The sequence below is a fragment of the Phalacrocorax carbo genome, chromosome 4 (assembly GCF_963921805.1).
Source record: "Phalacrocorax carbo chromosome 4, bPhaCar2.1, whole genome shotgun sequence".
In the NCBI taxonomy this organism is placed as follows: Eukaryota; Metazoa; Chordata; class Aves; order Suliformes; family Phalacrocoracidae; genus Phalacrocorax; species Phalacrocorax carbo.
In genome coordinates this window covers 20,468,054-20,495,647 of record NC_087516.1, presented here as the reverse complement: position 1 = coordinate 20,495,647, position 27,594 = coordinate 20,468,054, and the positions used below count along the sequence as shown (strand labels likewise).

At 44.1% G+C, this 27,594-nt stretch overlaps 2 protein-coding genes across 2 annotated transcripts in view; both read left to right on the top strand.

Moving 5' to 3' along the window:
• The window catches only part of DHX15 (DEAH-box helicase 15), a 49,109-nt gene extending 40,288 nt beyond the window's left edge, over positions 1-8,821 (top strand). The window contains exons 13-14 of the mRNA XM_064449232.1: positions 6,871-7,040; positions 8,256-8,821. Coding sequence (XP_064305302.1) covers positions 6,871-7,040; positions 8,256-8,373 — 288 coding nt within the window. The 3' untranslated portion in view covers positions 8,374-8,821. The remainder of the gene's footprint in view (positions 1-6,870; positions 7,041-8,255) is intronic.
• A 13,856-nt stretch (positions 8,822-22,677) lies between these two features.
• PPARGC1A (PPARG coactivator 1 alpha) overlaps positions 22,678-27,594 on the top strand; it is a 370,016-nt gene continuing 365,099 nt past the window's right edge. Inside the window, exon 1 of the mRNA XM_064449231.1 lies at positions 22,678-22,983. Coding sequence (XP_064305301.1) covers positions 22,897-22,983 — 87 coding nt within the window. The 5' untranslated portion in view covers positions 22,678-22,896. The remainder of the gene's footprint in view (positions 22,984-27,594) is intronic.

The following is a 27,594-nucleotide window of genomic DNA, read 5'->3' as shown; positions in this document are numbered from 1 at the left end:
AATTATATATGGCTAACTATATTATCACTTAGTCAGGTCGCTTGGTTATTACTTCAGTCAAACCTTATTCGGAAGAGAAGTTGTAGGCAGTCTTACTAGTATCAAAACACTGTTTCTGGCATGACCAGTCAGGAATTGACCACTAACTCCTGAATAGCTGAGGAAGTAACTTCATAAAACGTTTCAAAGTAACTACAGAATATGTAGTTGTCAAATTATTTGTAATCTGATACAAACAGGGGAAGTAAAATTGTATATAAATAATTCTATGTAATCCTTACAGAAGGGGAGTATTTTCTTTCACATACTTTTCCATATTTATATTTCACTTCTAAATTATGTGAATTACAAGTACTAGAGCAGGTCTGTAATCTCAAGGTATATGCAGTTTAACTCATTTGCCTCTTGAACGAGGATGGTATGGAAGCAGTTTGCCACTGCTACCTCCTGGGTGCTTTGCATTTCATGGTAAGCACGCCTCCAAGCTAGAATGCAGGCTGTGCTGTGTGTGGGGATTGGTGGGGTTTTTCTGGGGTTTGTTTGGGTCTTCTTGGCATAGTCCCTATAAGCTGTGGGTTTTCCTCAGCATTCATCCCTGGGGCTAGAAGAGTCCCTTTGCTGGCTCTTGCAGACTCAGGGGTACAGAACCTTTAATGGGGGTGAGTTTCCATCCTCTGGACTGTAGTGATACATCACTGTAGTGATAATCCCTTAGTGATAATAGCCTTAAGAGGCTGATCAGTGCATTTCCTAATTTTTCGCCTGTGCTGTGCTCTAGTGGTACTTGAGCACAACAGCTTACCAGTTGAAATAAGAACCACTGGTTAGCGCTGTGCAGTTTAGAATGGCAAGCAGCTTGACAGGCACGTGCTTAGCACATCCTGACTGGGGCACAGACTTGGGTACCATGTATGTTTAACACCAGCCCCCACCCTCCCCCAGGCAACAGTGCTTTCCCCAGGACTCAGCCAGCCAGTCTGTAGAAGAAACATGTTTCTGGGTTTTCCAAACACAGGAATATGTATGTCAGCAACTGCATTTCACTGTAATGCAAATGGGACATTAAGGCTGCTGGCTGCTTTTAAATATTAAAATGGTTCTAAAGACTGACTTGCCATAACACTTCAGACAAGCAGGCTGGTCAGTGTGTTCAGTCCTTGCTTTTGGGACATGTTTTCTTCATTTGTCTTGGATACTCTAGTACGCATTCCCACCTACACCTTTAATTCTGTACATCTTTTGCAAGACAAAGAACAGCCTGTGTTGGGCCCCAGCTGGTTGAGGCAGGTCTGATTGTCACAGCTGTATGTTTGGCAGAGTACCCTATGGCTTCCTTTATTTGCTTGGACCTATAGGAGGTCATGGCCTTTGAAGTTAGCACTGTCAGTTTGTTTAATGTTACTCAGAGTGAAAAATCTTCCTCTAATAAATGTTTTCCTGCCATGGATGTAGAACTGTGCTGTTTGTGTCGCTAGCTTTTTGGTCTATAATGCTCAGGAGTTGAAGATCGGACTTCATATTTTTGCTGTGTAGAGCAGTAGTTTCACATAGATGAAAACCTTTCCAGAAGTCTCCTCGGGCTTCCGTGGTCAATAGGTTGCTTACTGCCCCCCCCTTCACCCAAAACGCTAATTGAATTTTTGGGCTGAATCAAGAGATAACTGTGGCAGACCTGTTGAAGGCATTTGGAGTGGAAGTAATTTCAACAGTTTCTCTTCTCCTTTGTGTTTAGGTCCATTTTATTTTGAGTTCCTTTGAATCTTAAACCTCCATGACAGTGTGATACCCATTTCACCTTGACTCTGAACATTCTCACATGAATTCTATTTTGCTTTGAGTAACCTTCAATAGAAAACTTAGGAATACTTATAACATGTCTTAAGTAATTGTAAGTTTTTGTTTGCCAGCAGCTGAAGTACTTAAATCTGTAGCCTGTATGCACATTGTGCCCTCTCTAAGCAGGTACTCAGGCTCTGGCATTTGGGGGGCTTTTGTTCAGGAAACCCAAGTAATGAAATGTCTTTGTCCTCTTAGTACAGAACACGCGTTGAATTCTAAATCTGAGCCCTTGCAAAGTCTGTGCACAGGCGGTAGAAAGTCTGGGCGTGTAAAGTGGTGAGGTCTATGGGCAACACATGGCAGAAGTTCAAGTTTAAAAATGCAGTGTGAAGTGGAAAAAAACAGTAGCAGCCGTTCTTCTGAAATAGTTCTCATTGACTGCGTTGTTTTGTACTTCGGTACTTGCCTGTTGTCCTAAAAATAATCATAAAATGCTACTGCAGAAACTTCTGTACTAATCAAGACCCGTGGTTGATGTCAGACTGTGCAGGCCTGTATTAACTATTGAAATAGTACTAATGTAGAATTAGTGCTAAGTACTGTAAATTTGCCTGCCTTCACTTGGGTGCCAGTGACTGAGACACGTGGAATTTCTCCTGGTGACGAATCATCTTTTTATCCTTCATATTTAAACACAAAGTTGAATTACAGTAAATCTGCCATAGACAAGCAAAGGGAATAGTAAAATAGTTTAAAACTGCCAACAATTCTGTGTGTAGAAAAGCTTCTGGAAGGATAGATATTGGCAAGAGTGTCTTATAAAATTTTTGTGCGATGTTCCCGGTTTCTTGTTTTTGTAATGGAAAACTTTTATTGGCTTTTTTTCAGTAACTATTTTTATATCACACATCAGAACATGCAAAGTATACATAAAATAGAGCAAGAGTGGCTGCAAAATCACTAAGAAATTGCTCACTGAAAGTAAAATACATCAGAGAAGTACTACTTTCTCAATACCTTTAGTGCTAGACACATCCTGTCTTAAGGGAGAGGGATTGGAAAACAGTACAACTTAAACACAACCTTAATTTGGCAATAGAACTCCAGAACTAGGTATAGATGATTATTTACTTAAGCTTAGTTTTCATACTTCTGTTATTTTTAAAGTGCTAATAAACATGTAGCTGAAATAACTGTGGTAAAGACTAAGCAAAAAATACTTGTACTACAGGAAGTAAGCTAAGGAAGCTGTTAAAATTTTATTGGAAAAGACAAGGAAATACCAAACTATCTTAAAGATGGGTCATGTTCCTCTTAGCAAATTTTTTTTTTTGAGACTGGTATTACTGGGTGCCTTTAAGAACTTAGGGTTTTCTAATTGTATTTCCAATCTAGTAGTGAAGGCAGAACGAGAATTGGTAGTTGAAAATTTAAATCAAAATTTAAAGGTGGAGCAAAGTACTGCAGTATGTGGCAGAACCACCACAGTCCTGTGGTGTCTTCAAATCAATCATGAACCCTTCTTGGAAGACGTGGCTTAGTCAAACAGGGTATATCAGGGTCACTACAGAGGATAAAATTAAATGACTTGTGCTATGCAGGAGGTTATGTGTCAGATGATTGGACTGCTAATCAAAATCTCATTTTTACTGCTACTCAGTCTTTGGGGCTGTTTTGTGTATAGAATGTTGTATATTTTGAAGTCTACTTAATCAAGCCCCTACAATAATAGAATGGCAATAAATTAAACCTATGACATGAAGATTGTCACCAGTGCATTTAATGGTATTCATTTTGCCCTTTGAGAATGCACGAGAACAGTTTAAAACTTTTTAATAGCTTCAGAAACACTATTGCATGCTCTGCAAGCGGAAATTGCAGAAATCCAACCAACTTTGCTCCTTCAGTGCATCCTAGCATTCTGTGTTCAAAAAGACAAGAAACAATCACTCCTCTAACCAGTCTGTCAAGACTAGCTTGCCAAAATTTGTAGCCTTAAATCCAAAAAGGTTGGATCTTGTGATGCTATTCCTGCTTTTGCCCTTTTACATGCATTTGGATTTACAGTGTTTTCCATCTTTGATTAAAGACCCCTGGTTGAGCCCCTCTAGGTTCAGTGACATGGTAAGTAATACATAAGCCGTAGCACACTTACAATTGCAGATGATGGTATGTCATTCTTAATAAAATTGTGATATCCTTGAAACCTCCATTATGAGAACTTGAACTAAAACCTTTTCTATGGTGACCACTGTTTCCATGTGGATTTGTCATGTTGATGTTTGTTGTGTTGATGTCATGTTGATGAAGGTGCTATAATTGTCTCTAAATCATCAGCAGGTGGGCTTTCTCAGCCTGCAGAGTGACCTCTTACAGAGGTGCATGGGCTGGATTGGCTGTCTGACCCTTTTAGTGTCATGTCTGTGTAGCCCCGTATGTTGGATAGATAGTCAGTAGTGTTAATAGCTTTTCTCTCCCATTTACAGCCCTTTTCTTTGTCCAGGTGGCTGAATTCACAAGTGTTTTATAACAGATGACAAATCCCTTAGTGATCTCAGGGTTCAAGTATGTTCCCCAATACCTTGCTTACTACCGCTGCTTATTGGAGAATGAGCCCATTTCATAGACATGCTTTGTATGATTCTGTGGTTTCTATGGAAGCTCGTGCCTTTTGTACTCTGAAAAAATAACCATAATAACGGTTGAGGTTGGAAGGGTCCTCTGGAGGACATCTGGCCCAACCACCCCTATGCTGTATTTTACAGGCACTGGAATTGGTTGCGATAAGTGTATATGCTGCCTCCCGTGTGTCCTTGTTCGTGCCCTTGTGTCAACCTTGGTGCTTGCCCGAGCCCATTCTAAATTCTTCCAGCATAGTGATCTGGCAAGCCACTTACACCTTCAGAGAAGCAGCAGAATTGGCTCTGTCAGCTGTGCTGAAACAGCTCAGGCCAGGGGGGAGCAGGAAGATGTAGCGGCCGACAGTTAGATTGTCATTGCTTGCTGGGGAGCCACAGCTTCGCCGTGCATGTTTCATTATAGAGTGTTGCCATTACTGGACCTGAAATTCTTTACCAATCTGTGTGCTAACAAGCATCCTTAATAGAAACATCTAAAAAGGATAAATACTGTGGCTCAATGTTAGCTCAGGATCGAAATAAATCACAATAGTGTGTAACTACTTAACGGTGACTTATCCCTGATATCCATGTTCCAAGGAAACATTTTTTTCTTAAATGGGGTTATTCTAGTCCCTGGCCTTCCCTGGAAATGACAAGCTGACTGTACTTTTCTGTAGTGTCTCTTCTTTTGAGTATGCTTCATTCGTTACTTCAGAATCATTTTACTTAGTTTGAAATCAATCAAAGAAGAAATGCAACTCTTTGCTATCATTATAAATGAAATGGAAAAGGAAGTTGATGTATTTGGGAAAGCTAGATGGTAAAACTTAACTGTTTTAATAGAGCTGAGTGAGACTGAGGTGCTAAAGGTAAACTATTGATTTAAATTTAACAGCACGCTGTTCTCTAGAATGAAAACTAAAGAAATTGTTCTGTCCTTTTAGAGGAAGAACAGAAACTGATAGCACCCAAATATTGTATGCGTGCTTTACTTTTGATCTGAAAAATGAAATTGTTTTAAAAAAAAGGGGCATAATCCCACAGCAACATATGTGCTGCGGTTGTGCTAGATCTGTGACAGATGAGTTTCTGGTCTAGGCTGGTTTGCAGCTATACTGCTATTTAATTTTGCAAATGTTGGATTGAGTTGGATGAAATTAAGCCTAAATTATTACAGACAGTGCACTGTTAATCTCTGTTAAAAGAACCTCTGTTGGCTCCCCAGACTTGAAATAAAGTAGCAGTGTAATCTCTCAAATCTTGGGTGATTTTATTATATTATATGACACATAATGTCATATTAATGTTATAAAATAAGAGAGAAGCACACTACTCAATAAGTAATCTGTTTCTAAGGAGATATTCTGACTTTTGAGGTAGCTGTTGCTTTAGAAATCCTGGGATTTTAATCTAATAGATGGAATTTACCTTTGACTAGGCAGAAAAAAAGATGCGCTATACCTAGAATTAAGAAAATGAGGAAGTACACAGTCTGTTAGAGGAAAGTAGCTAACGATGATCTAATTAAATGTGTCTTTCAGAGATATTTCAGCCATTGTCCGTCCTGCTTAATCTTTTTATAGTATTTTTGTGTGTGTATGTAATAAGATAAGTACTGAGGTCATCTTGAATTACCATTATCAAAAGGTTAATTTTAGTTACTTGTTCTGTTAGATTATCTGTTCTTACAGAGGATATCCCTCTAAGGATAACTGTCTGCTTTACCAAGTCTTACTGAGCTAGGTATCTGAGCATCTCGGCGAGGTAGACATTATTCCCTTTCATGGAGCAAGAAGCTTGGTCAGAGAGAGGTTAATTGATTTTTCACCAAGGTCGCAGCAGAATTGTGTTGCTGAACCTATATTTTCCGGCTCTGAAGCTCATGCTGTAACAAGACTGTTCCTACTTCTGACATACTAAACTCCCCGTTCTTACTGGACTGACACATTGTTTTTCAGGCCTAGTGTGTGAGAGGACTTGCAGAATAATACGTGCATCAGTAAAATTACTGCTGAAACACTGCGCTAATGCAAACTCGAAAGGAAACATTATTGAAAGGATAATGTTGCGGCTTACCGGTCCCACAGTAGCTCCTGCAATGACGTGCTTGAGGCAGAGGAGTCTGTAGTAGATCACAGCTGGCTTTGTGTGATGTTACGAACCCATACAGTATTCCCTGCCAATGCATTTGTTTGCTGCTGTTCTAATAATGATCCTTCTCTTTGGGTGATAACTACTTTGTATGTTGCTTGAATTGTATGTTACGATATGCATGTACCATGGCCGTTAGCAAAACGTCTGTGTCTTGATTGTCTATTAAAAAGCCTGAACAGTTGAAGTGGTCAAGTAATGCACCAAGTTCAGATAAGGTGTGAGAGTTGGTGTTACGTTTTGTATAGAACGCTGAACAGCTTGAAATCACTTCATTGTAAAATTGCCTGTGGTAATGAAAGAATGTCTTCTTATTTAGGTGGCACATTTGGAACGAACAGGGCATTACTTAACAGTAAAAGATAACCAGGTGGTGCAGTTGCATCCTTCCACTGTTCTTGATCATAAACCAGAATGGGTGCTGTATAATGAGTTTGTCCTTACCACAAAGAATTACATCCGGACATGTACAGACATCAAGCCAGAATGGTAAGCCAAAAGTCTTCAAACAGTCGTGATCTACTGTAAAGCTCTTGTTTTTCTTTTTCCTTTTCTTAAACTCGGGTAATTCCTTCCGCTTCTCATGAAGCTAATATTGTTAAAATGGTTTGGGGAATGGCAACGGCATGGACTTGAGCTCTTGCAGATCACTAAAAGTTTTCTTTGTGGATACTTGTTTCTCTTTGTGGGAGTTGTGTGTGAAGCTTGGATGCCTGGGCTCTGTGCGCAGAGATATACTTGACGTAAACCCAGGTACTTTAGTAAGCCTGTTGAGAAGGAGCTCTTGGAGGTGCTAGGTTTGGGGATGTGTCCTAGCACCCGCTTGGGTACCGAAGTTGAGATGGTGGTAGATGCCTCTGTTCTCAAGACCTAGGGCCTCTCTTGGCAGTAGGTGTCTGTAATTTTTCCAGAAGGATCTGAACAGGAGTCAATGCTTCAATATATGAAGGAAAGAGATGGTAATATTGGTACAACCTGCCTCCTCATGATACCTGTTAGTCAACAGAGTGCCTACTGAGGAAGTCAGAGGCCTGATCCTCTGCAGACATGTGGAGATCGGCATTATCTTGCCCATTTTTCAATGGCCAAGCTGTAAGCTTTGGGGACGTGGGAGGCTCTTCAACTGTTATTGAAACTGCTTCTGTTCAGACAAAGTTTAAAGATTGGTAAGCTGGAAAACATAGAGTATCCAGATTATATATATTCTGTAGTATTTTAATGGAAAATGTGTTTGAATCTGCCCTCTCGAAATCTTTTTCTGACCAAGTACTGTATAGCCTACAGCAGAGTCCTGTGGTCTTGGTTGCATTTCTAAGCGTAAAACGGCTAAGGCTGAGCTGTCCTCTTGCACAAAGGGATACGCAGGGGGACCTCTGTGGCTTGTGGGCTCTGACATCAGGCAGCGGCTGTGACTGTGTGGGCTCCTGTGGCGTGTGCTGAAGCTGCAGCGTGGGTCTGTAAGGATTGTCTGGCTGAACAGGAGTGTCTCGCTGGACTCCAGGGCCTGCTTTTGGCTTTGGACCTGGGCACCTGCACAGCCTGGGAACGAGATGTCAATGTGTGCGCATGTGTGTGATCTTCCATTAACCTTGGAATCGCAGAATGAGCAGAAACGGATAACCTTTGTTTCCCTCAGCTGTAGAATTTCTGTAGGATGCATCTTAAGGTTCGCGTGTTAGTAACAAACTTTTCCTTTTTTGACAGGCTGGTGAAAATTGCCCCTCAATATTATGACATGAGCAATTTTCCACAGTGTGAAGCAAAGAGACAGTTGGATCGCATCATTGCCAAACTTCAGTCCAAGGAGTACTCGCAGTACTGAATTTATGCTTTGAACTGAAGTTATTCAGAGGACAGCTTTAAGAGATGAGAGGATTCAAAGTTCAAGTTGTGCTCTTCACTTTGGTTCAATAATGGCCTTTATTTGAAAGCTTTTTAATTTTTCTTTACAGTAAATATTCCATTCTGATTTCATAAATTAAACATTTATGCCTCCCTTTTGTGTTGACACTGTAGCTCATACTGGAAAAGCTGATCAATGTTTTGCAGTTTATTGAAAGTAGTTCTATATATAACAATGTTATAAGCATTTCTTTAGAAATGGTTGAAAATGCTTCTAAAAATGTGATTATCGACCATGGTATGCATGATCGTTGTAATTGTTGACATTCCTTTTAGAAGTTGTGAAATGTTACAACTTGTGCTTATGTAGACACAATCTTCAGCTTCAGTACAAAGGTACTGACTTCAATAAAGTCTATTTATACTAATTTTTTGCCACAGTATGTCAGTATTTCTGTTTTAATCAAAATGTGAGAAGGCAGTTAGTCTCCCGTTAAACTGCTGTTTTATAGATATGGCAGTAGTTTAATATTTTAATATCAAAAGTTTAGATGCTTAAGCCACTGCAGGTATGGTGACATCAGTGATACATAAAATGTTGATCCCTTGCAAACTTGTTTAAATTATGCAAGAAGTTTTTTGAAAAATGAAATGCATGCAGAATTTCTTGGAGACCTTTTTTCAAACATATGCCTGGATATTTCTTGGACCAAACTGTAGTGACAAGTCCTGTAAAGTGAAGTGTCTGTGGCCAGTTAGAGATTATTCTGCTGGGTGATTGTTCAGGTACAGCTTAAGATCAACACAAATAATACTTCAGTGACACTGTAGGTCAAATTACATTGCACGATTGTAATCTTGTGGTGATTTTTAGTGAAATACAACTTGACAGCATTTTCAATTTGGGAAAGCTAATCCCATGTGGAATTTATGCTAAGATTTGACCAGAGGGCTGGAGCACCTCTCCTATGAGGACAGGCTGAGAGAGTTGGGGTTGGTCAGCCTGGAGAAAAGAAGGCTCCAGGGAGACCTTATTGCAGCCTTCCAGTACCAGCAGGTGCATGAAAGCTGGAGAGGGGCTTTTTACAAGGCCATGTAGTGAGAGGACATGGGGTGATGGCTTTAAACTGAAAGAGGGTAGATTCAGATGAGATACAAGGAAGAAATTCTGCACTCTGAGGGTGGTGAGGCACTGCAACAGGTTGCCCAGGGAAGTTGTGGATGCCCCATCTGTGGCAGTGTTCAAGGCCAGGTTGGATGGGGCTTTGAGCCACCTGGTCAGGTGGAAGGTGTCCCTGCCCCCACAGGGGGGGGGGGTTGGCGAAGATGGCCTTTAAGGTCTCTTCAAGCCCAAACTGTTCTGTGAGTCTGATTTCACATCTTTGGTCAGATTTCAGTTTTTCCGCTCCCTAGAATACACGGAGATTTAGTCCCTGTGGCAAAGAGGAGCTGGAGCAGCTCTTGCTGAAACGGGTTCCCCTAGAGTGGGAACTGTGTGGGAACTGTGTTCAGCTGTAAGGCTGAACCAAAACCAGGTTATGTTTGGAGTGCTGGCAGCTAACCTCAGTTACAAGACTAATCTTAAGCACTGATGTTTGGGGTATCCTATACAAATCGTAGCAGTTGGCTATAAAATTACTTGGAATCAAGAAACTTGAGGATTCTCTTCTAGTTACAACTTCTTTTCTAAAATGCTGTTTGTGTGAGGGGGAGTAGAGTTCTGGAAACAACTTTTTTGGTTAGTAATGAAAACAGTATTGTGAAAGAACCACATCTGAGGATGAAAGTTTGGGTGAATTTATAGTACCCAGTGGGACTCATGAGTCTGCCCAAAGTTTGACAAGCGAGGGAGTGGGGCGTCTGCCTGTCCTCAGGCATTGCAGGATGGCTCTGGGCTTTGCTGCCCTGGGACGTCTTCAGTCAGAAGGAGGGAGGTCAACTCTTCATAAAATGTTGAACTGAATTAAGTTTTCTGACTGTAGTTACAAGAGTTTCTTTAAAATGTGGGGATCCTGAGTTTAAATGGTTTGATTTCAGACTGGTATTCTTAAACGTACAAATGTTTGTTTTACAAGCTCCTGCTGTAGGGTAACTGGGGTTCAGGATGTGGGGTGTCATGATGGCTTGCTTGTCTCCCTTCGGGGGGTGGGGGAGCTGCTTTGTGGAATGCTGAGAAACGGCTGCTTCCCAGGTAAGAATTCTTCTAGCGTTGGTGTGCAGCCTTCAGCTAATTGGTGTAGAACCACCTTCTGTGTGACTTTTCCCAGGTATGGCAAGGTCCACGAACACAGCCAGTTCTCAGCATGAAACCCCTTGAGGACACCACAACCAGCTGGCAGGAGCTGCAGTAGCTGGTACTTGCGAACGTGGGAGCAGATGGCTACGGCTGTGAGTGGAGCTTGACACGGGGGAGACTTTGGCCTGGTTTGTTTTATATTTTAATTGTCATACCCACAAACTCAGCCTGGGCCTTGACGGCCAGCCTGGGATCTTTCATCCTCCTCTATCTTTGCTACCAGGAATGCAAATACTCCAGGCCAAATTGATGTCCTCTGGCAGCTGTGTAACCCTCCCATCTTCCAATTAAGTCTGACACCTGTGCAGTCCACCTAAAGGCACTGGGAGCACTCCTGTCACCAGCTTAATTGGAAGGCTGTCTGTCCGGTGTCCCAGCTGTCAGCAGGGACAGAGCAGGCCAGGTGCCCTCTCCCCTCTTGGCTGTGGGAGTGTGAGCTGTGGGAAGCAGCTTGGCTCCTGGGATCCCACTGGGATCTGGGAGCGAGCACATCGAGGAGGTACTGAAGCTCGAGTGTCTTGGGAACCGAGTGGATTTGATGCTTGTGTGACATTTGTCTGTCACTGCAATTCCCTGGAAAATACTTTTCTGGCAGAAGAACTGACAAGCAAAGTGCTTGCAATGCTTTAGGACTGAAGCATTTCCTCATACAGGGCTGTGTGTGCAAAGAACGTGGCCGTGCCTTTGCTAGCAGTCGTGCAGCGGAAGAGGGCCCTCAGGTTGGAGTCGGGAGGTCCCCGGCTGCGCAAGCCTGGTTTCTAGCAACTCAGGGTACCTAAGGGTTTGGGGCAGTAGTGTACAGACTCACTTAAATCACTGTGGGCACCTTAGAGTTACTGCAGGTTTTTAGGATGCTGTTTCGGAGACATGTAGCAGTGGGGAGGGAGCAAGCTATCTGAGAAGTGGCCCTCTCTGAAGGAGTTACAAAAGGGCCAGCGTGGCTTCTTAAACATTTTCTAGGACCTCAGTGGAGACTGGATCAGGAACCCTCTTCTTAACTAGGGCTGTCTCAGCTATGACAGATGCATGCAGAAGAACTGGCTTTGGAGAATAGCCCTCATTTTTCCTAAGTTAAGTGTTGAAAGGTAAAACCTTGTTCCCATTTTTCTCGTGGAAAAACTGTCAAAAAAGGCTGCCCAGAGAAACAAAAGGAGCCCATGAAGGAGGTGCAGGAAAGAGGCCACTTCACTGGTGGGCGTATGAAGGTCGCTGCCTTCCTCCTAGAACAGTTAAGAACACCCGCAGTACTGCTTGTCATCAGAGCTTTGGTTTTGGCTGCTTGTACCACAGGCTGCAGTAAATGAGGGCCTGAGTTGGAAATTGCAAAATATACAGGAGTTTGCTAAGATCCAGTAGAAATTCTGCTTCCCATGCATTTTGTTCTGGGAAATGCCAGAGCTGACTGAAAGACCCTGTGGCTCTTCCCGCTGGCCTGCGGAGCGAGGGATGCAGGGTGAAGTAGGCCAGCTGCCCTGGCCGGCTCCAGCTGTTGGGCGTTCCCTGCCTCCCTGGTGTCGCTTCGGAGCTGAGTCCAGGCTGCTAGGGAGGGTGTAAGCGTGCTTGTTGTGGAGTACCGAGGAACTGCGCCCTTGGGATTAGTTGGTTGCCTGCTCTGGAACAATCTGAAAGGAAGAGCAGTGATTTGTTTACTTAGAGTGGGTTTTCACCAGCATTCTGGTTGTTTTTGAAAATAGGTGGTTTGTATAAAATTATTTATAGTATGGGACTTTTGAAAATGTAGAATTGATTAGGTGATAGGAAAATAGTGCTAAGTGAAAGGAGTACATTTTTTTGATAAGAGTCTTCCATCTTAATTGCGCTTCTGTATAATACCTCAAAGCAGTAAAGGGCTAATGTTGATGTGAGGTCATAACTGTGCTTGGGTGTGTTAGAGAAGTAGTTACTGATGGCTGGGTACGTAAAGCTGTGTTTAGGTACATAGCTAGTGACGTGATGGGGGCATAAAGAAGTGACCACTTACACTGTGTTTAGATTTATAGGGATTTTCTAGCACTTAGAAATTTTGTCAGAGAAAAGAATAAATGGTGACTTCATGCTTCCCTGTGTCTTGATGTCATAAACCCCCCTGACCTTTGCTTTTGGGAGCTCTGTATATACACCAGTGCAAAAGGCAGGCGCTGAGGTTCCTTCTGGGGTTGCAGGAACGGGTTCGCTTGCTGTACCTGCACTCACTCACTGACGTCCAGATGCTGCTGGTACTGGCCAGTCCGTGTTGCTGCGCTCTGTGCTGGTGGGGTCAGCTTTGCCTGAGAGCAATGCCGTGATTTCTGATCACCGCCTCCCTGTTTGGATCAGGGCTTGTGAAACGCTGTTAACTTGTGTGCTGCCTGCACAGTCCGTACTGGAACCAGCTAATGATTTGCCATAAGAAATGCAGCGTAAAGAAAAAATGCTGAAATTAGCTTTTGGTATGTCATTTAAAAAGAAGCCTTAAAAAAAGTTGAAGGGCAAAGAGTTTTCCTTCCTTACAGTCAACCTACAATTATTAAATGGTAACCAGATTGCTGGAGTTTGCTTCATTTTTGGACAACTTAACAATAAAAAGCCATCCCACACCATGATACTAGGAAGCAGAGAGTTGTATTCTAAAGTACGTGAGTTTATTCACTTACTGTAATTTGTGAGGACTAGCTATTTACCTTGCTTTTAGAACAGCTGAATGTTTTAATAATAAACGTCTTTTACTATTAGAAGTATAACCTTGTATTGGTACTCTGTTGACATTTTAAAATTATTTAACTTCAGGACTATGTATGTGAAGCAGAGAGGGGAAAAATTATCTGCTTGGCCAACCTGGTTCGTTTTTTCTACTCATTCATCTCACACTGGTAGCTTGCTTTTGCAGTTTGCTTCCTAGAACTGTTCTGATGCAAAACTGGGCACCAGTCCCTGGTAATACAAACATTAGATAGTTCTGAGCTTTAAAACTGGGACAAAACCATTATGTGAGAGCATTTGCCCCCTTTCGCTTTCCCTTTCGCAAATGCCAGGCTTGGGCAGCCTCTGATTTGCACGGATGCATTGGAGACAAGTGGTTGGCATCAAGGAGATCCCGGCTGCCAGTGTCAAGGGATTAAGCTAAATATGGCAACAGCAGTGAAGTCCTGTTCCTGTGGCAGCAGTAACGGGCTGCTGCTGCTGGCGGGAGGTGTTCTAGTTTTGCAGTTTTGACTCGGATGTGGTACCTTCTCAGGAACAGACTGTATGTCGGGCAGATGATGGAATAATTCTCATTTGTGTACATCTCGGCTCCGAGTGATTCTTTTAAGCTTTTTCCAGCTGTGAAAGCTATGCAGTAGTTATGTTGTATAGAAATATAAAACGTAGCACAAATTAATGTTGATAATAAATATTTTCTGTGGCTCTAAACATTTATTATTTTGGGTTGGTCTTATTCTTTTAGCTAAAGTAGGCTCTTGCCTTCCATTTGAATTCAGCGTGTATTTTGTAAGCGTATCGCTGTATTGCATTAATGTGCCCGGCCTCATTGCTTCCAGCAGCAGAAACGATAAACACTTAAAGCATCGAGCGCTTACCGGGCTCCGTGGAGTGGAGGGCTGCTGGGGGACCTACTTCCTGACTGCTTTCTATATTTAAATACTCAGCCGTGTAGTGAAACCGCTTCTGCTTATCTTAGTAACCAGTTTTATCCTCAAAAATATGGACCTTTTCAGCTCTATGAGGATGCTAGTGTTTACTATCAAAATTCATGTGTGATTTTAAAGAGTTACAGACTAAACTCAGCCTTTCAAACCTTAGAATGATATCTCTGCGGTTGCTTTATTTTGCGTGTTGATTAACAAGTAACTGATAAGCCTTTTACTGTGACAGGGGTAGTTTCGTTCTTTTAAAAAAATGCAGTGCACTGCGAACCTTTCCTGAAAGGCTTGCAGAGCGTACGGCAGCAGAAGGTTAAACGCAGCATGATTCGTGAAGTGTTTCTGTGAGCAGCTAGCTGTCCGGGAGGATCCTGGCTGCTTTCTTCCGATGAGTTGCTGGGTTATGCAATATAATGGAAGTGAACTTAAATGACTGCTATTTTTACATACTTTAAAAAAATAATTTGATTAGGAGCAGAAATCAAAGATAAGAACTGGCAAGAATTTAAAATTCCAGTCTTGGTGTTCAAAATAATACGTACCCTCTCCGGTGAAAACAGTAATTTAATTTTCAGTAAACTTATGGGCAGTGAGCGGCTTCTCCTCATAAGCAAACCAGTGTTAAGGAAAAATCCATACAGGAATGGAAACAAGAACCTTAGAACACTTACTCCATTTTGGATGTTAGATCGGGGCTGTGCTTTGCACCTTTAGCGGTAAGTCCAACAAGGAGCTTCAGGGCAATGTAAATCCAAACACCCCGTTCCAATGCTGGCTCTCTGCATTCTTGAGCGCAGTCAAACGTGGCTGACTGCCGACGTGGCGCTAGAGTTGGGATTTTTCTGCAGCCCAGAGAAATCCTGTTTGTTCTGGAGGAGAATTATGGGAGGAAAAGTGAATAAGAAAATATTCAATTATATTAAATGGTAATGGCCTACTTCATGATCTCTTTCATAATCATATTCTCCACACAATAATTGCCTACAATGAATATTATTTTTGCAAGTAAAGCTTAAGAATCCAACCGTTTGTAGTCTACTGGCTTGATAGGAGACTAATGTTTAGATCTCCCATTAGGTACAGTGAGGTTTCAGAAATTAATTTGCTTTTTTAGCAGTCCCTTGATCAAACTAATCTGATTATAAAAACAACTTTATCAATGCTGGGCTGTCTAGACTCAGAACAGAGCTTCCTAAATTAGAAACAAAGTCAGCAGCACATCTTTGTTCTTACTCCTTCCAAAACTTCGACATGAAAAAAGTAAAGATTTGCAGAGACATTTTAATGGCCTTGCATTGCACTTGCTCTAACCTGCCTTAAGAAAAACAGTTATTCTTTCCCTTGATTTCGGGCAATATGCCACAGAAGGCACACGTGCTTGCGTGCTGCAATACCATGCCTGGTACAAAGGCCTGCCGAGCTCAGAGTAGGTCTTCTCCTTGTGAGGTTTGTTTATATTAATGCATCAAATAGGATGATGTCACTGAAGAAATACAAAGTTAATGATCTGTCAAATCCCTTTGAAATATCTATCAATTATTTCTGAGTGTTTGCTGCCTCTTTGTGGTATTTCTTGTGTAAAAATGGGATTCTGTTCGATCAAAGCTTTTCTTGGGATTGTGCAAAAGACAATTAAATGCAGTTTCTGAGTTCTACAGCATGTGACTGGGAGTCTTCCGTCTTCCTCCCCCCTCCACATTCCTCCCCACATGGCATGGCGTATAGTGCCAAAGGGGTAGCCAAATATTTTTTTGAATGTCTGTAATATACTTTGAGGTGCTACTGCTTTATCAAGAAGCTTTGAATAACGTGCTGCATGGCGAAGCCTCTTATCTTTTTCATCATCTGAGCAATGACAAGAGATCTCGCTGTACCTTTCAGTACATTCATTCTTAGATGACATCTTTACTGTGATCGGTAAAATAGTGGCGAGTCTACTCTGCTTATTAGCAAACCACAGGGTGATATGATCTGAACGTACCCGGGGCAGGCAGAGTAGCTGTGGGGTTGTTCTCAGATGTAGCGGCAGAGACTCACGAGAGGCCAACCATCTTGATTCCTGCTAATTTGGGTTATTCTAGGATTTTTCTCCACTTTGATTAGTTACCTCATATAGTTACTTCATAACTATAATCAGAGAAATCACAGAAACATAATCACAGAAATGTTATTTTAGGGAAGTTATAATCTGATAGGGCTTTAGTAATGTATTTACATTGTTAATTGGTGGTGAGACTATAGAAGATGTGAACTACCTCGTAAGTTCATGCCTGCCTACATTTGAATGGCACGTATTCACTGGTTGATATTTATAATTTTGGGGGTATTGAACCGATGGAGATTACTCATGTTGAAAAGCTGCTGAAGGCCTGAACCAGGAATTAAATTATCATAGTGGCTTCATTTTGTTAACAGTCTCATTGAAAATATCTTGCTTGCAGGACAATCAAACTCATCAGTGTTCTGCTCTTCCCCTTCAGTAGACAAAGTTTTAATCAGTGGCACACTTGATCTTGCAGAATTCAAGGAAAATAATTTCCTGCATTTTTGAGATGAGCAAAAATTCATGTAATCTAGCTTTTAAACTCCTGGCACTTTTATTTTTCTTTCTTTTTGAATAATCAGCTTCACTTCAGTCAGTGCCTATTTCACATAACTTCAATTACCAGGATGACCCAATGCTTAGATGGGATTAGCTCGTGGATGAAGAGCAAGGAACTGAATTTGAACTCAGGCAGAACAAATAATAGCCTGATGGTGAGATCAAAACATTTTGAAAAATGTTCCATTTTCTCTAAGTTGTCTATCTGCAACTGGTCTTTGTATTTAGATGGCTTTAGAGAATCTTGTTTTTCATTTCTGATGGGTCTTACGTAGCAGCATTTACAAAAAAATACTTTTCTACTGTTCTCTCTTTCTTGGAGCTGCCATCCTATCTTAGCCGTCAGCCATCTAACGTATATTACCTCTCTGTTTTTTGGATGAAGCACAACGGATGCTATCTTCACCATCTAGTGAACTTATGAGTTATATTCCAGGTCTTGGTTTTTTCCTTCAAGACTCTTAAGAGCCTGGACTCAGCTCTGGGTTGAAGACCATGAGTGCCAAAGCTGGTGCCAGTTATTTCTTTGGTGTAACTGAACTTTCTGAAACAAGGGTTTAACTTGTCTGTGCCGTAAGCATGCAGTAACTGTAAGCACAAGATGGTGTAATAAATTTCAACAGTAATTAATAATCATCTCAGATCTCACTACCTTGTGCCTTAATTGTAAGAACCATTTCTTCTGTCACCGTATACAGCGAAGACTCCAACACAATACTGCTGCCTTTTTGATGAGAGGAGGAACGAGCAGATGTTAGTCACCTAGTTTAGTGTGCTCTTTGAAAGTGTTCAGATACTACAGTGATAGATACAACCATAAGTATAACAGAACTTTAGAAAAGCTGGCTCTGATAAATTCCAACACCACCACCATTCAGTGGGTGGAAAGCATCTGTTTTCTGTATTTTGATCAATGACATTCAGTTTTCTGAATGCGATTTTCTTTCAGCAGAACCTTGCATTTTTTTGAACCGTGACAGGTAATTGAAGTTTGGGAGTGTTTTTCCAGGATATCTCAGGAAAGCTGTATTTTGATTAACCTTGATCGGTTGTGCCAATATTGGAAAATCTGCACAGGTAGCTCTTGTGGTGGAGGCCGATGAATCCAATGTGTGGAAACTGTTCTGGGAACTCCAGGTCTCTCGGGTAGCTCAGAACAGGGCTGTCTAGCCACATGAGGGTGAAAAAAGCCATCTGGATTTCAGCTAGAATACAGTGAGAAGCCAGTGAAAAAAAGTACAACACTGAAATAATGCTTTAAAGGTGAATGTGGCTGCTGTGTTCTCATTTGCTGGTGGTTTCATTCTCAGTTGTGCCTAATGTTACATTTTTGTATTAAAGGCATGAGTTATCTTGAAAGTTAAATAGAAACCTAAACACTCTGGAATCTCCACTTATTTCTGCTGTAAGTAGGTTTTTGCTCCTCTGGGGCTAATTGCTTTTATAAACATTGTCTAATGATGTTGCTTGACTTTTCCAAGGGTCTAGTACTTAAACTGTTGATCTTCTCAAATATTAAAAGGATGTAATACCTAGCTCCAGAGATGTTCATAAAGCAAAATGAAATCACTTGACAGAAGGTGCTAAGGAAGCTTTAAAGTATTAGCCTAATAGAAAACCTATCAGTGGACTTTTTAAAGCCTTTCCTCTTCAATTTTTATGGACTGTCTTAATTGACTTTAAAAGGCTTTTATGCACTTATGAATGGGCTAAGTAGAAATACTTTTTTTTTTCACCTGCAAGTAAGATACAGGGACAGCTTCTAACTTTGTTTTAGAATATCTGATGTTATAGGTTTTTGCCCTGTGAGAAAGGATTTTGAACTAATGAAGTCTAGCAAAGTCAGGAATATAAAAAAGTACGTGTCTGCTAACGGTGACAACTTGAAGAAAAAAAAAGTGACAATGGTGAATGAAAGAACAGTACCCATAAAATATTTTGAGGTATTTATGATCACAAGCTTTAAAATTAGTGGGGACTGCAGCACTCAGTTTAAATGCTACACTGATTATTAGAGGGACGCTAAACTACCTAAACAAAATGTACAGCCATAGAGTCTCACTTTGTGTTGTAGAATCTTAATTTAGAAGCTACAGCTGAGTTGAATCCTGATCCGCTTGGGACTGTTCTGATACAAATCTGCCTGCTTACATGGAACATACAAGTTGAAGATGAATTTCTTTTCTATCCCAAATTCTCCATATGCTTCTCAAACCAAAGGTCTCTAGAAGCCTTGCTTTTCAGTGAATTCCTCAAGAGATCACTCTTCGTAAAGAAAGGAAAGATGCATTCCTGATGCTCTGGCTTTTGCCTGCAGCAATGGGGTACTTTACTCTTTGAGAAGTGTCTCCCAAAACTTGACACTTGGTGATACCAGATCTGTTGCTGGCTCAAACAGCAGTCCCTGGCCTTAGTCTTGTCTCTGTGCACCAGCCTCAGGGGAATGAGGATGTGCTGTCTGTGAGAAGACAGGACCAGCCTCAGTTTCAAATCTTCACCGTGGTTCACCTTATTCCCATACCAGACAGGCTTTGCAGGTAAAAAAAAAACAACCTCAAATGCACACATACACAAAAGAAAACAGTTTCTAGTTTATCTAATAGACTTTGAAAGTCTTTAAGCTGCAAACATGGAAGCAAAGACCAAACCAAATTAAATTCTAGACTGCATTGAACAAGGTGCCTTTCTAGCAGCTTCCTAGCTGCCTAGTACTCTGGCACATCCTAACTGTGCAGTATTATGCTGTGTGCGCCTCTGAAGAGATTTGAATAGTTTTCTCTGTTCCACCTGCACCAGGCCTCTTTCTTTCAGCACAGATGGAGTATTAATGGTTATCCTGAGGTTACTTCTGTTATTCAAACATCTCCTGGCTTTTGCTGTTTCCTGCACACTGCATTAATCCATTTATTCTAAGTTCTTTACAAGAGTTTATTTTATTTTATCTCCACTTTACTCCTTCCTGCCCATGGGACTGAGTACACCTTAGCATCTATTCTATGAGCTGTTAGCAGACAGGGATATCAGACAACGGTTGTTTGTGGATTTTATGGTGTTTGGTTACACACTTCTAGTAATAGAAGTAACATACAAAGGTTTTTGCTTCATCGCCAACATCACAGTAACAATGATGTTAGTGTGCTAAATCGTGCGATAGACAACTAAATTATCAGCCATATCGGTAATGGCTGGTTGACTGAAAACATCTACAGCTGGTCTGGAGGAGCAGTACATAATGCTATCAGTAAGTTTTCAGATGTTGTTTTGCTGCTAGCACAAGTGTGCTCTGCTGCGGCTTCAAATAGGTTCTGAGTAGTTCACAGCTGTACAAAAAGAGTACAGGTGGAGCTCCATTAGTGACTGATCATGGTGCAATTAAGCTTAACCTCCTACCAGTCATGCTCCCCCAGGGGCAGCTCTCTGAACTTCCCACGAAGAGATTTTGAGCTAGAGCAAATGGTTAACAGCAGGATGAGGAACAATGAAGGGAAAAGATAAGAAAACCCCCAAACATTTAAGAACCCATAATCTGTTTTAAGGCTTTTAAAGATCATTGCATTGGAGGGGCAGATAGTATGTGCGTCGCTAGAGCAGAGGAAGTAGGGTAAATGCCACCTACTGAAGTGTACAAAAACATCAGATATTGGGCGGGGGCGGGGGGGGGGACACACGACATGACAGGAAAAGAAAAACAAAAAAGAAAAGGAGAAGAGAAAGGAGAAGCATCCAAACTGTAGGATTTTCAGTTCAAAATGTAGGAACTTTGGTTCAAACCATAGAATCTTAGTGCAAACTTTACCTGAACAGCATAAATAGCTTAGAGGTCAGGCTATGCTGGAGTACAGGTTCAGGATGGAATGCACTAAGACTTAGTACAAAGATGAAACGTGCAATGTCAAGTTGCTTGCAATTTTAGAAGCGAGATGCTTTAAACGCTGACCGCTCAGAGGGAAAAGAACAATTCAAGAAGGATGGTGAAATAGAAAGGAATTTTATGCCTTAATTGTTGCTGTCTGAAAAGTTGAAATAAATTCTTAAAGCACGTGAAGTTTTGTGGGCCACTGATGAGCAGCCTTGACTGGCTGGAGTCTCTCAGAAGGAAAATTTGAAAGTGAAAATTTGAAAAAATAAAGCAATTTGAGAAACAAAACATTGTGGACATAGGGAACACCTTGGTTCTGATGTAGTTTCCATATTGTTGCTGGGATCCTTTCCTCTGTATTTTTACCTAGTTTAGGGCAGGACGAAAGGCTCTTTGACCTTGTGTGGAACAGAGCTGCCTGTCACAAAGGTTCCTCTGGATGATGAATTCAAGTACTCTTGGCTAGCCTTCCTTCAGACAAAGTCAACTCACATAAAAAAGTTTAGTTTCCACTACACTCGGGTATGCTTCATGGTATTCTGTTCTTATGCCACATTTGGAGACTGAATAAAATAAGATTTCCTCAACAAGTAGAATGGACAAAGGGTTCCATGGGTATTCCAAAATGGCGGTTTCTTCCTTAAAATATCAGGTGAGGGGAAGCGAGGAGCTTCAGTAGGCTTTTGATCAAGAGTTGTGGCAGAAAAGAGTTTCTAGCCTTCTCCATTGACGGCTATGGGTGGTAATGAATGTGCTGGGTGCTGCTCTGCAAGCCACTGGCCTTCCCAGTTATAATTTGGAAGCAAAAATGTTACTTTTTAAAAAATGAAAACCATATATTCTTATATGAAATAGAACAATTATTCTGAAAAAAATTGCCATCTACATAATTTACTTTCCATTTGTAATTATCTGAATTTTGTGATATTGATATTAGCTGATGAGGAAAATGTTCCCCTTGTCAGATGACCGCACTTGAGGTGCTGGGTGTGCAGTCAGGATAAGCAGCACGGTCAACGTAATCCAATCGATTTCCGCTAATTGTTTGGCAAACACTTTGGTATCATTGCATTCAGTGTGACTTCACTGTGTCCGATGAACAACACGAGGACGGCTTGGGGGCCGTCAGTTTCGCTTTTCCTTGCGACCAGGCGGGCTCCCTCCTGAGTTGGGCGCCTTTGTCACCGCGGCGGCGGCGGCGGGCGGCAGGGAAGCCGCGGTGCCGGCGCCGCTTCTGTGACCGCTGACACGCTTAAGAAAAAAAAAAAAATTAAGTTACTCCGCTTTTCTCCCGCTCTTTGAAAAGGGGGTGGTGAGGAAAATGCCCCACCGGAAAAGGAGAGAGCGGGGGAAATTGTACCTGAGGGAGGGGGACTCGGGGACGACTCTGAGGAGAAGTTTCCCGCGGGCGGGAGGGAGGTGGCGCCCCGCCCCCTCCGGCGCCGTCGCGGGGCGGCCCGGCCCGGGCTGCGGGGCAGGGGCCGCGCCTGTCACCGCACAGCCCTCGCCGGCCCCGGGTCGCGTGCGGGAAAGCCAGCCCCAACTTTCTAGGCTCGGCACGGCTGGGCTGGGCGCGGGGCGGGGCGGGGAGGCCGGTCCGCGGCCGGGAGGGCGGGCCCGCCCCTGGCGGCGCTGCCCCGGCGCGGCGGGGGAGGAGGCGCCTCGCCGCTTGCCCGCTCCTTCCCCGCCGCGGTGCGGCGGCGGGTCCTGCAGGCACCCCCCAGCGTTTCCCTGCGCAGGCTGCGCTGCCGGGGAGGGCCGGGGGCGGGCGGGGATGGAGAGGCGGCCTGGCGCTGGCGGTTCAGCGCCGGGCTCTGTAGCGCAGCCCGTCCCCGCCGGCGGCGGCGGCGGCGGCGGCGGCGGAGTGAGCGCGCGCACGTGACGCCGGCTCCGGCCCCTCGGTGCCGCCACAAACAGCCGCGCACACACACACGCACACGCGTCCCGCTCGCCTCCCTCCAGCCTCCCTCGCTGCGCGGCCGCTCGCTCCCTCTCGCACGCACCGCCAGGGCGAAGCCGTCGGCACGCTCCGCGGCGGCGGCACCGGCACCGGCACCGGTCGCGCAAGAGGCAAGAGTTTGCGAAGGCGGCCGCGTGCCTTCCCGAAGAGGCTTTGCGCCCAGAGGATGGCTGGCTGCGGGCTGTCGGAAGACGCTTGCTTCTCCTCCTTCTTTTACAACTACACCTCCTCCTGGGAGACCTCCTTCAACCAGGTAAGAGGCGGCCGGTGCTGCGAGGCGCGCTCGCCGCCGCTGCGCTCCTCGGGGGCGGCGAAGGTGGTGCCTGTGCGTGCAGGAAGGAGCTGGAGGTGTTTCTGTTCGCCTCGCGGGGGTGGGGTGGGGAAATCAGCCGAGGAAAGAAATCAGGGAAAAGAGCCTTTTCCCCCTGTGCCTTTCAGCCCCTTTCCCTCCCCCTCCGCCCCTCTCGTGAGGAAGAGGAGCGGGAGGAGGGTCGAGGAGCGGAGGGCTGCGCGCCACCCGGGAGCAACTCGGGGCACAAGGCGGCAAGTCGAGCGGAGTCCCCCGCCGAGGGGGCAGCCGCAGCCCCCGCCGAGGGCAGCCAGGCCGGTTTGCCGGGCGGGTTGCGGGGGTGCAGGCGTGCGAGTGGCAGGCTGGCTGCCAGAGGACCCCGCGCACCCCCTTTCCCTGTCCTCAGAAATGGCTGCGTGTGCTTCGTAATTTCGGATCCTGCCTAGGTGGAAACAGTTCGGCTCAGATCCCCCCCGCCCCCCCCACCCCGTCCCCTTTGCACGTACTTAACTTTGATGACTGTGCAATGCGGAGCGGGCAGCCGGATAACGCCGGCCCCTCCGGCCGGCTCGGTCTCTCCCACCCGCGCCCGTGGGTCGGGCCGCGGAGGGTGGCCGGCGGCGGCGGCGAGCGGGGAGAAACCAGAAATCGCGCCTCAGAGGTGGAGAGCTATTCTGGGAGCCTCCAAAACGTCTTTAATTAAATAACTGTTGTAGTCTGCTGCCCCCGCTGCTTGTTTGGTGAAAGTCTACAGGCAACTGTCATTTATAAACTACACCGGGGTGTGTGTGAGTGCGTGCGTGCGTGCGGACGGGGGTTTCTCGTGCTGGCGTGACAGGAAAAGTTGGGCAGCGGGTGGGAGCGGGCGGGCGAGGGGCAGCCCCGAGCCGCGGCGGCGGGGGGCAGCGGCGGGGCGCGGGGGTCCCCCCTTCTTCCCTCCCCGCCCGCGGGGGGCAGAGCCCGCTGAGCTCATGGAAAAAGGCGCAGCCCCGGTTTCCAGGAAACTGAAATCCCCACAAACTGGCAGTTGCCGGTTTAAGGTTACACCTCGCAGCCGAGGGATCGAGAAACTGGGCGCTCCCCGCTGCCTCCGGGGGTTGATGACACCGAGCGGCGGGGAGCGGGCCCCCCCCCCCCCCCCCCCCCCCCCGGCAGCAGCCGGCCGGCGACGGGGTTCGGGGGCCGGGCCGTCCCTTGCGGCAGCCGAATAAATACTGATCTGCGGTGCCCCGGCGGGCCCGCCTCGGGGAGGGGTGGGCAGTGAAGCTGCCGGCCCGGCGGGGAGCCAGTCGGCCTGCCCCGAGGGGAGGGGGGGTGTTGGCGGGGGAGCGGGCACACGGAGGCGCGCCCCAAGCCCGGAGCCGCCGCCGAACTGCCGCCTCCGGGAGCGCCGGAGCCGCCGCCGGCTCCACGAAGCCGTCAGGTGTCGCCGCCCGAGAGCCGCCGCTCGGGGCCGGGGTGCGGGGGGGTGCCCCCGAATTCGGGGTGCCGGCCCTCGGCAGCACGGCGTCCCCGCCGGCCCCGCGGCGGGAGTTTGCTCCGCGCTTAGGGCGGGCGGCGGCTGGGGGCGGCCGGTGCGGCTCAGCCCCGGCCGGCCTGTGTTTCCCCGCACGTCCGAGCGCACGCACGGGTGCCGGTGTGGCTGTACGCGCAGAGAACGTACGTTATCATCCTGCTAAACAGGAGCCCACGCAAGTAGCTGAGGTTTAAGAAGGGCTTGTCCCTGGTATAAAAGGCAGGCAGTCATACGAAGACTCCTTTGAAACCATCGGAGAAAATGGTTAGGAACGCAGGCAATAAAATCAGGTTTAAACCAGTTCCTCTGTCTAAAGTTAGTTTCATTCCGTAGCGAAACAGTTCCGTGGAAGGATGGCATCGTGGAACGATAGGCTCCCTTACATTTCTTTTCGGGAGGGCCAGCCCGTATCGCGATGTAAGCAGGATGAATTGCCTACAAATCCAGAGTTGATCTAAATACCGATGTTGAACTGCATCTAAGGGAAAGCAAGGGACATAATTCAGGATGCAGAAGCTCTATTTTTAGAAGGGCTATATAAACTGTAGGATATATGCACAAAGTTGAATTAAATATGCATGATTAGGAAAGGAGTTTAGAAGGAGAAAGCGTAATCATTATATAGCATTACAACGGGAACAGATGAGCTTGCAAGACCTTCCAGGGTGAAGATGGGAAGAATTTTTGAGATACGTATGCTTTCTGGTGCTCAAGGCTCCGTTCTATTTCCATCTTTTGCGTATTACGTTAGCATTTACATCAGTCAAATTCACCATCTGAGGATTAGCACTAGATGTTAGTCTGAATATGAAATCAAAATGAATACGGGATTTTGCTGCAAATAGATTTTTCTTACAAGTTTTAACACTTAAAAAGGGAAAGTTGGCTTAAATTTGACAGTCAGCCATATTCATGTTTGTTTTTACCTGAATTGCATCCAAAGGAGCAAAAAAAAAGCTTGCAAACCATTTCTTCTTGCTAAATATAGCAACGTAGCTGAAATAGAATTTGTTCTGTATACTCTGTTTAAAACAGAACAGCAAACAGAGAAAACTTTAAAGTGCTGAGATGAGAAGATGGGTTGACTACTGGAAGAATAGGTTTTTATTCCTAGATCAATATGATGCACTCTTAACATCTAGTACAAGGTAAAAGGATCCCTTGTATAATATCAATAGTGGTTCAGCCATAGCTTACTGAAAGAATCTTTTCCTGGCATCTCAATACTTTAATGAGAGTATAAGTAATCAAAATAAGACTTAATAATGGAACCAGTCAGGTTAAAGAGAACAGTGATTTCTTCTAGAAGCATGATATCCTATCTGACAGTTTTGAAAGCAGAGATGGGGCATTTGCTTTATAATTCATGAGGGTTGAGAGATGTGTTTCAACTTTTAGATTTTTGAGGCATTATTGCAGTTCATTTTTAAACACAAGACTATATGCGTGATTTGTTGGTAATATTCTTGGAAGGAACTTTTCCATTGCATATTAAATTCCAAAGTGCATCACAGAAAAGCTTGTATCAGAAAAATTATATATAGAAACCTTATGAAGTCTGTTTTGAATCCATTTCTGAGACAGTCTTCCAGAAAATAAAACACTCTAATAGTTATAGCTAAGACTTTGCATTACTAAGGAGACTCCAAAAAGGTTGACTATTTTCCTGAAGTTTGATATGTTTTTTTTGTTTCTCCCCCCCCCCCCCCCCCCCCCCCCCCAGTTATTTTAGTACAGGACTTAGCCATTATGCTAAATTCTAGATGAGGAAAAACTTGCAGACTTAAATCCTGAGAACTATGAACTGTGGTTGGGTAAACTTACCTGTGTTGTCTTGCCAATGCGTGTAAACCTGAGGCGAAGGAATATCCAGGAGATTTCCTGTTGATTCATTTTGTGAAATGCATTTTATGACCCTCGACAAACATCCTACTTTTAGTTCTTTATTTTGTGAATATGTGTTAGCTGGAAAATTCCTGAGCGTACCTTCTGACTTACTGAAATTCTCTTTACATCTATTTCTTAATTGGTAGTCATGAGGGAAGAACAGCTATTTCTGAGTACTGCAAAGGGGGTATTCAGCCTTGCAAGAGCAGTAATATTCTTGGGCATAACCTGTCCATGCTGAACTGGCAGCATTATTTGTATTAATTATTTTTCACTCTCCAGTCCAGAACCGGATACGTTGTTGTGTTACTAATCTATATGGTAGGGAAGTGCTTGAAAATAATTTGAAATGTAGTTCATGAATGAAATCCTATGACTAAGGCATAAATCTGTGTGCTTATTTTAATTCAACCTCAAGAAAATCCCTGCAGTTTAGAAGTTAACATGAGAGTATGCTGCCTGATTATTGTCATTATTGCAGATATTTTTCCCTGCAACGCGCAGCTGAGGGCTTGTTACCTGGCACCATCTCTCTGTCCTGTGTTTTCAAACGTGGCAGTACTTTATGCAGCGCACTTCCACAGGATGCGTTCAGTGGATATAAGTCAGTCAGTGAAGGATTAAACTAAGAGCCAGCTTTGTGGCTTGGCTCTTCTCTTCGTATGCAGGGAGAAAAGTACCCCAATGCAGTCAGAGCTTTCTGCCAGTATTTTTGGGGTGCTGGACTGAATGAATGTAGTATATTGCTTTTATGTGTTTTCTTCTTTTAACTAGAGTAGGTCCAACGGCCATTTCTATTTTGGTCCATAGCCAGTGAGACTTTGACTTATTTTTGTTTCCATGGTTTTTGGATATTTTTTTTTTAATAGTAGAACTCAGAGTCTATGCAGCTTTGGAAATAAGTTAGATGAGTTTGTGTTAATGCACTGCACATGTATAGAATATACTAAGTATGTATGTGTGTGAGGATGCTGAATGAGAGATACCATATCAATCTCTGCACAAGATTGGGCCACGCACTTTATGATTTTGTAGACCTTTTTCTTTAATGGAAAAAGACTCAATCGATAGTTGTACGTTATTTGGCTGTGAAAACCAATGGAATAAAAGCACCATTCAACTTCAGTTATATTTTAGCAAAGCCTGTAACATCTCTGCAAATTGAAAGGACA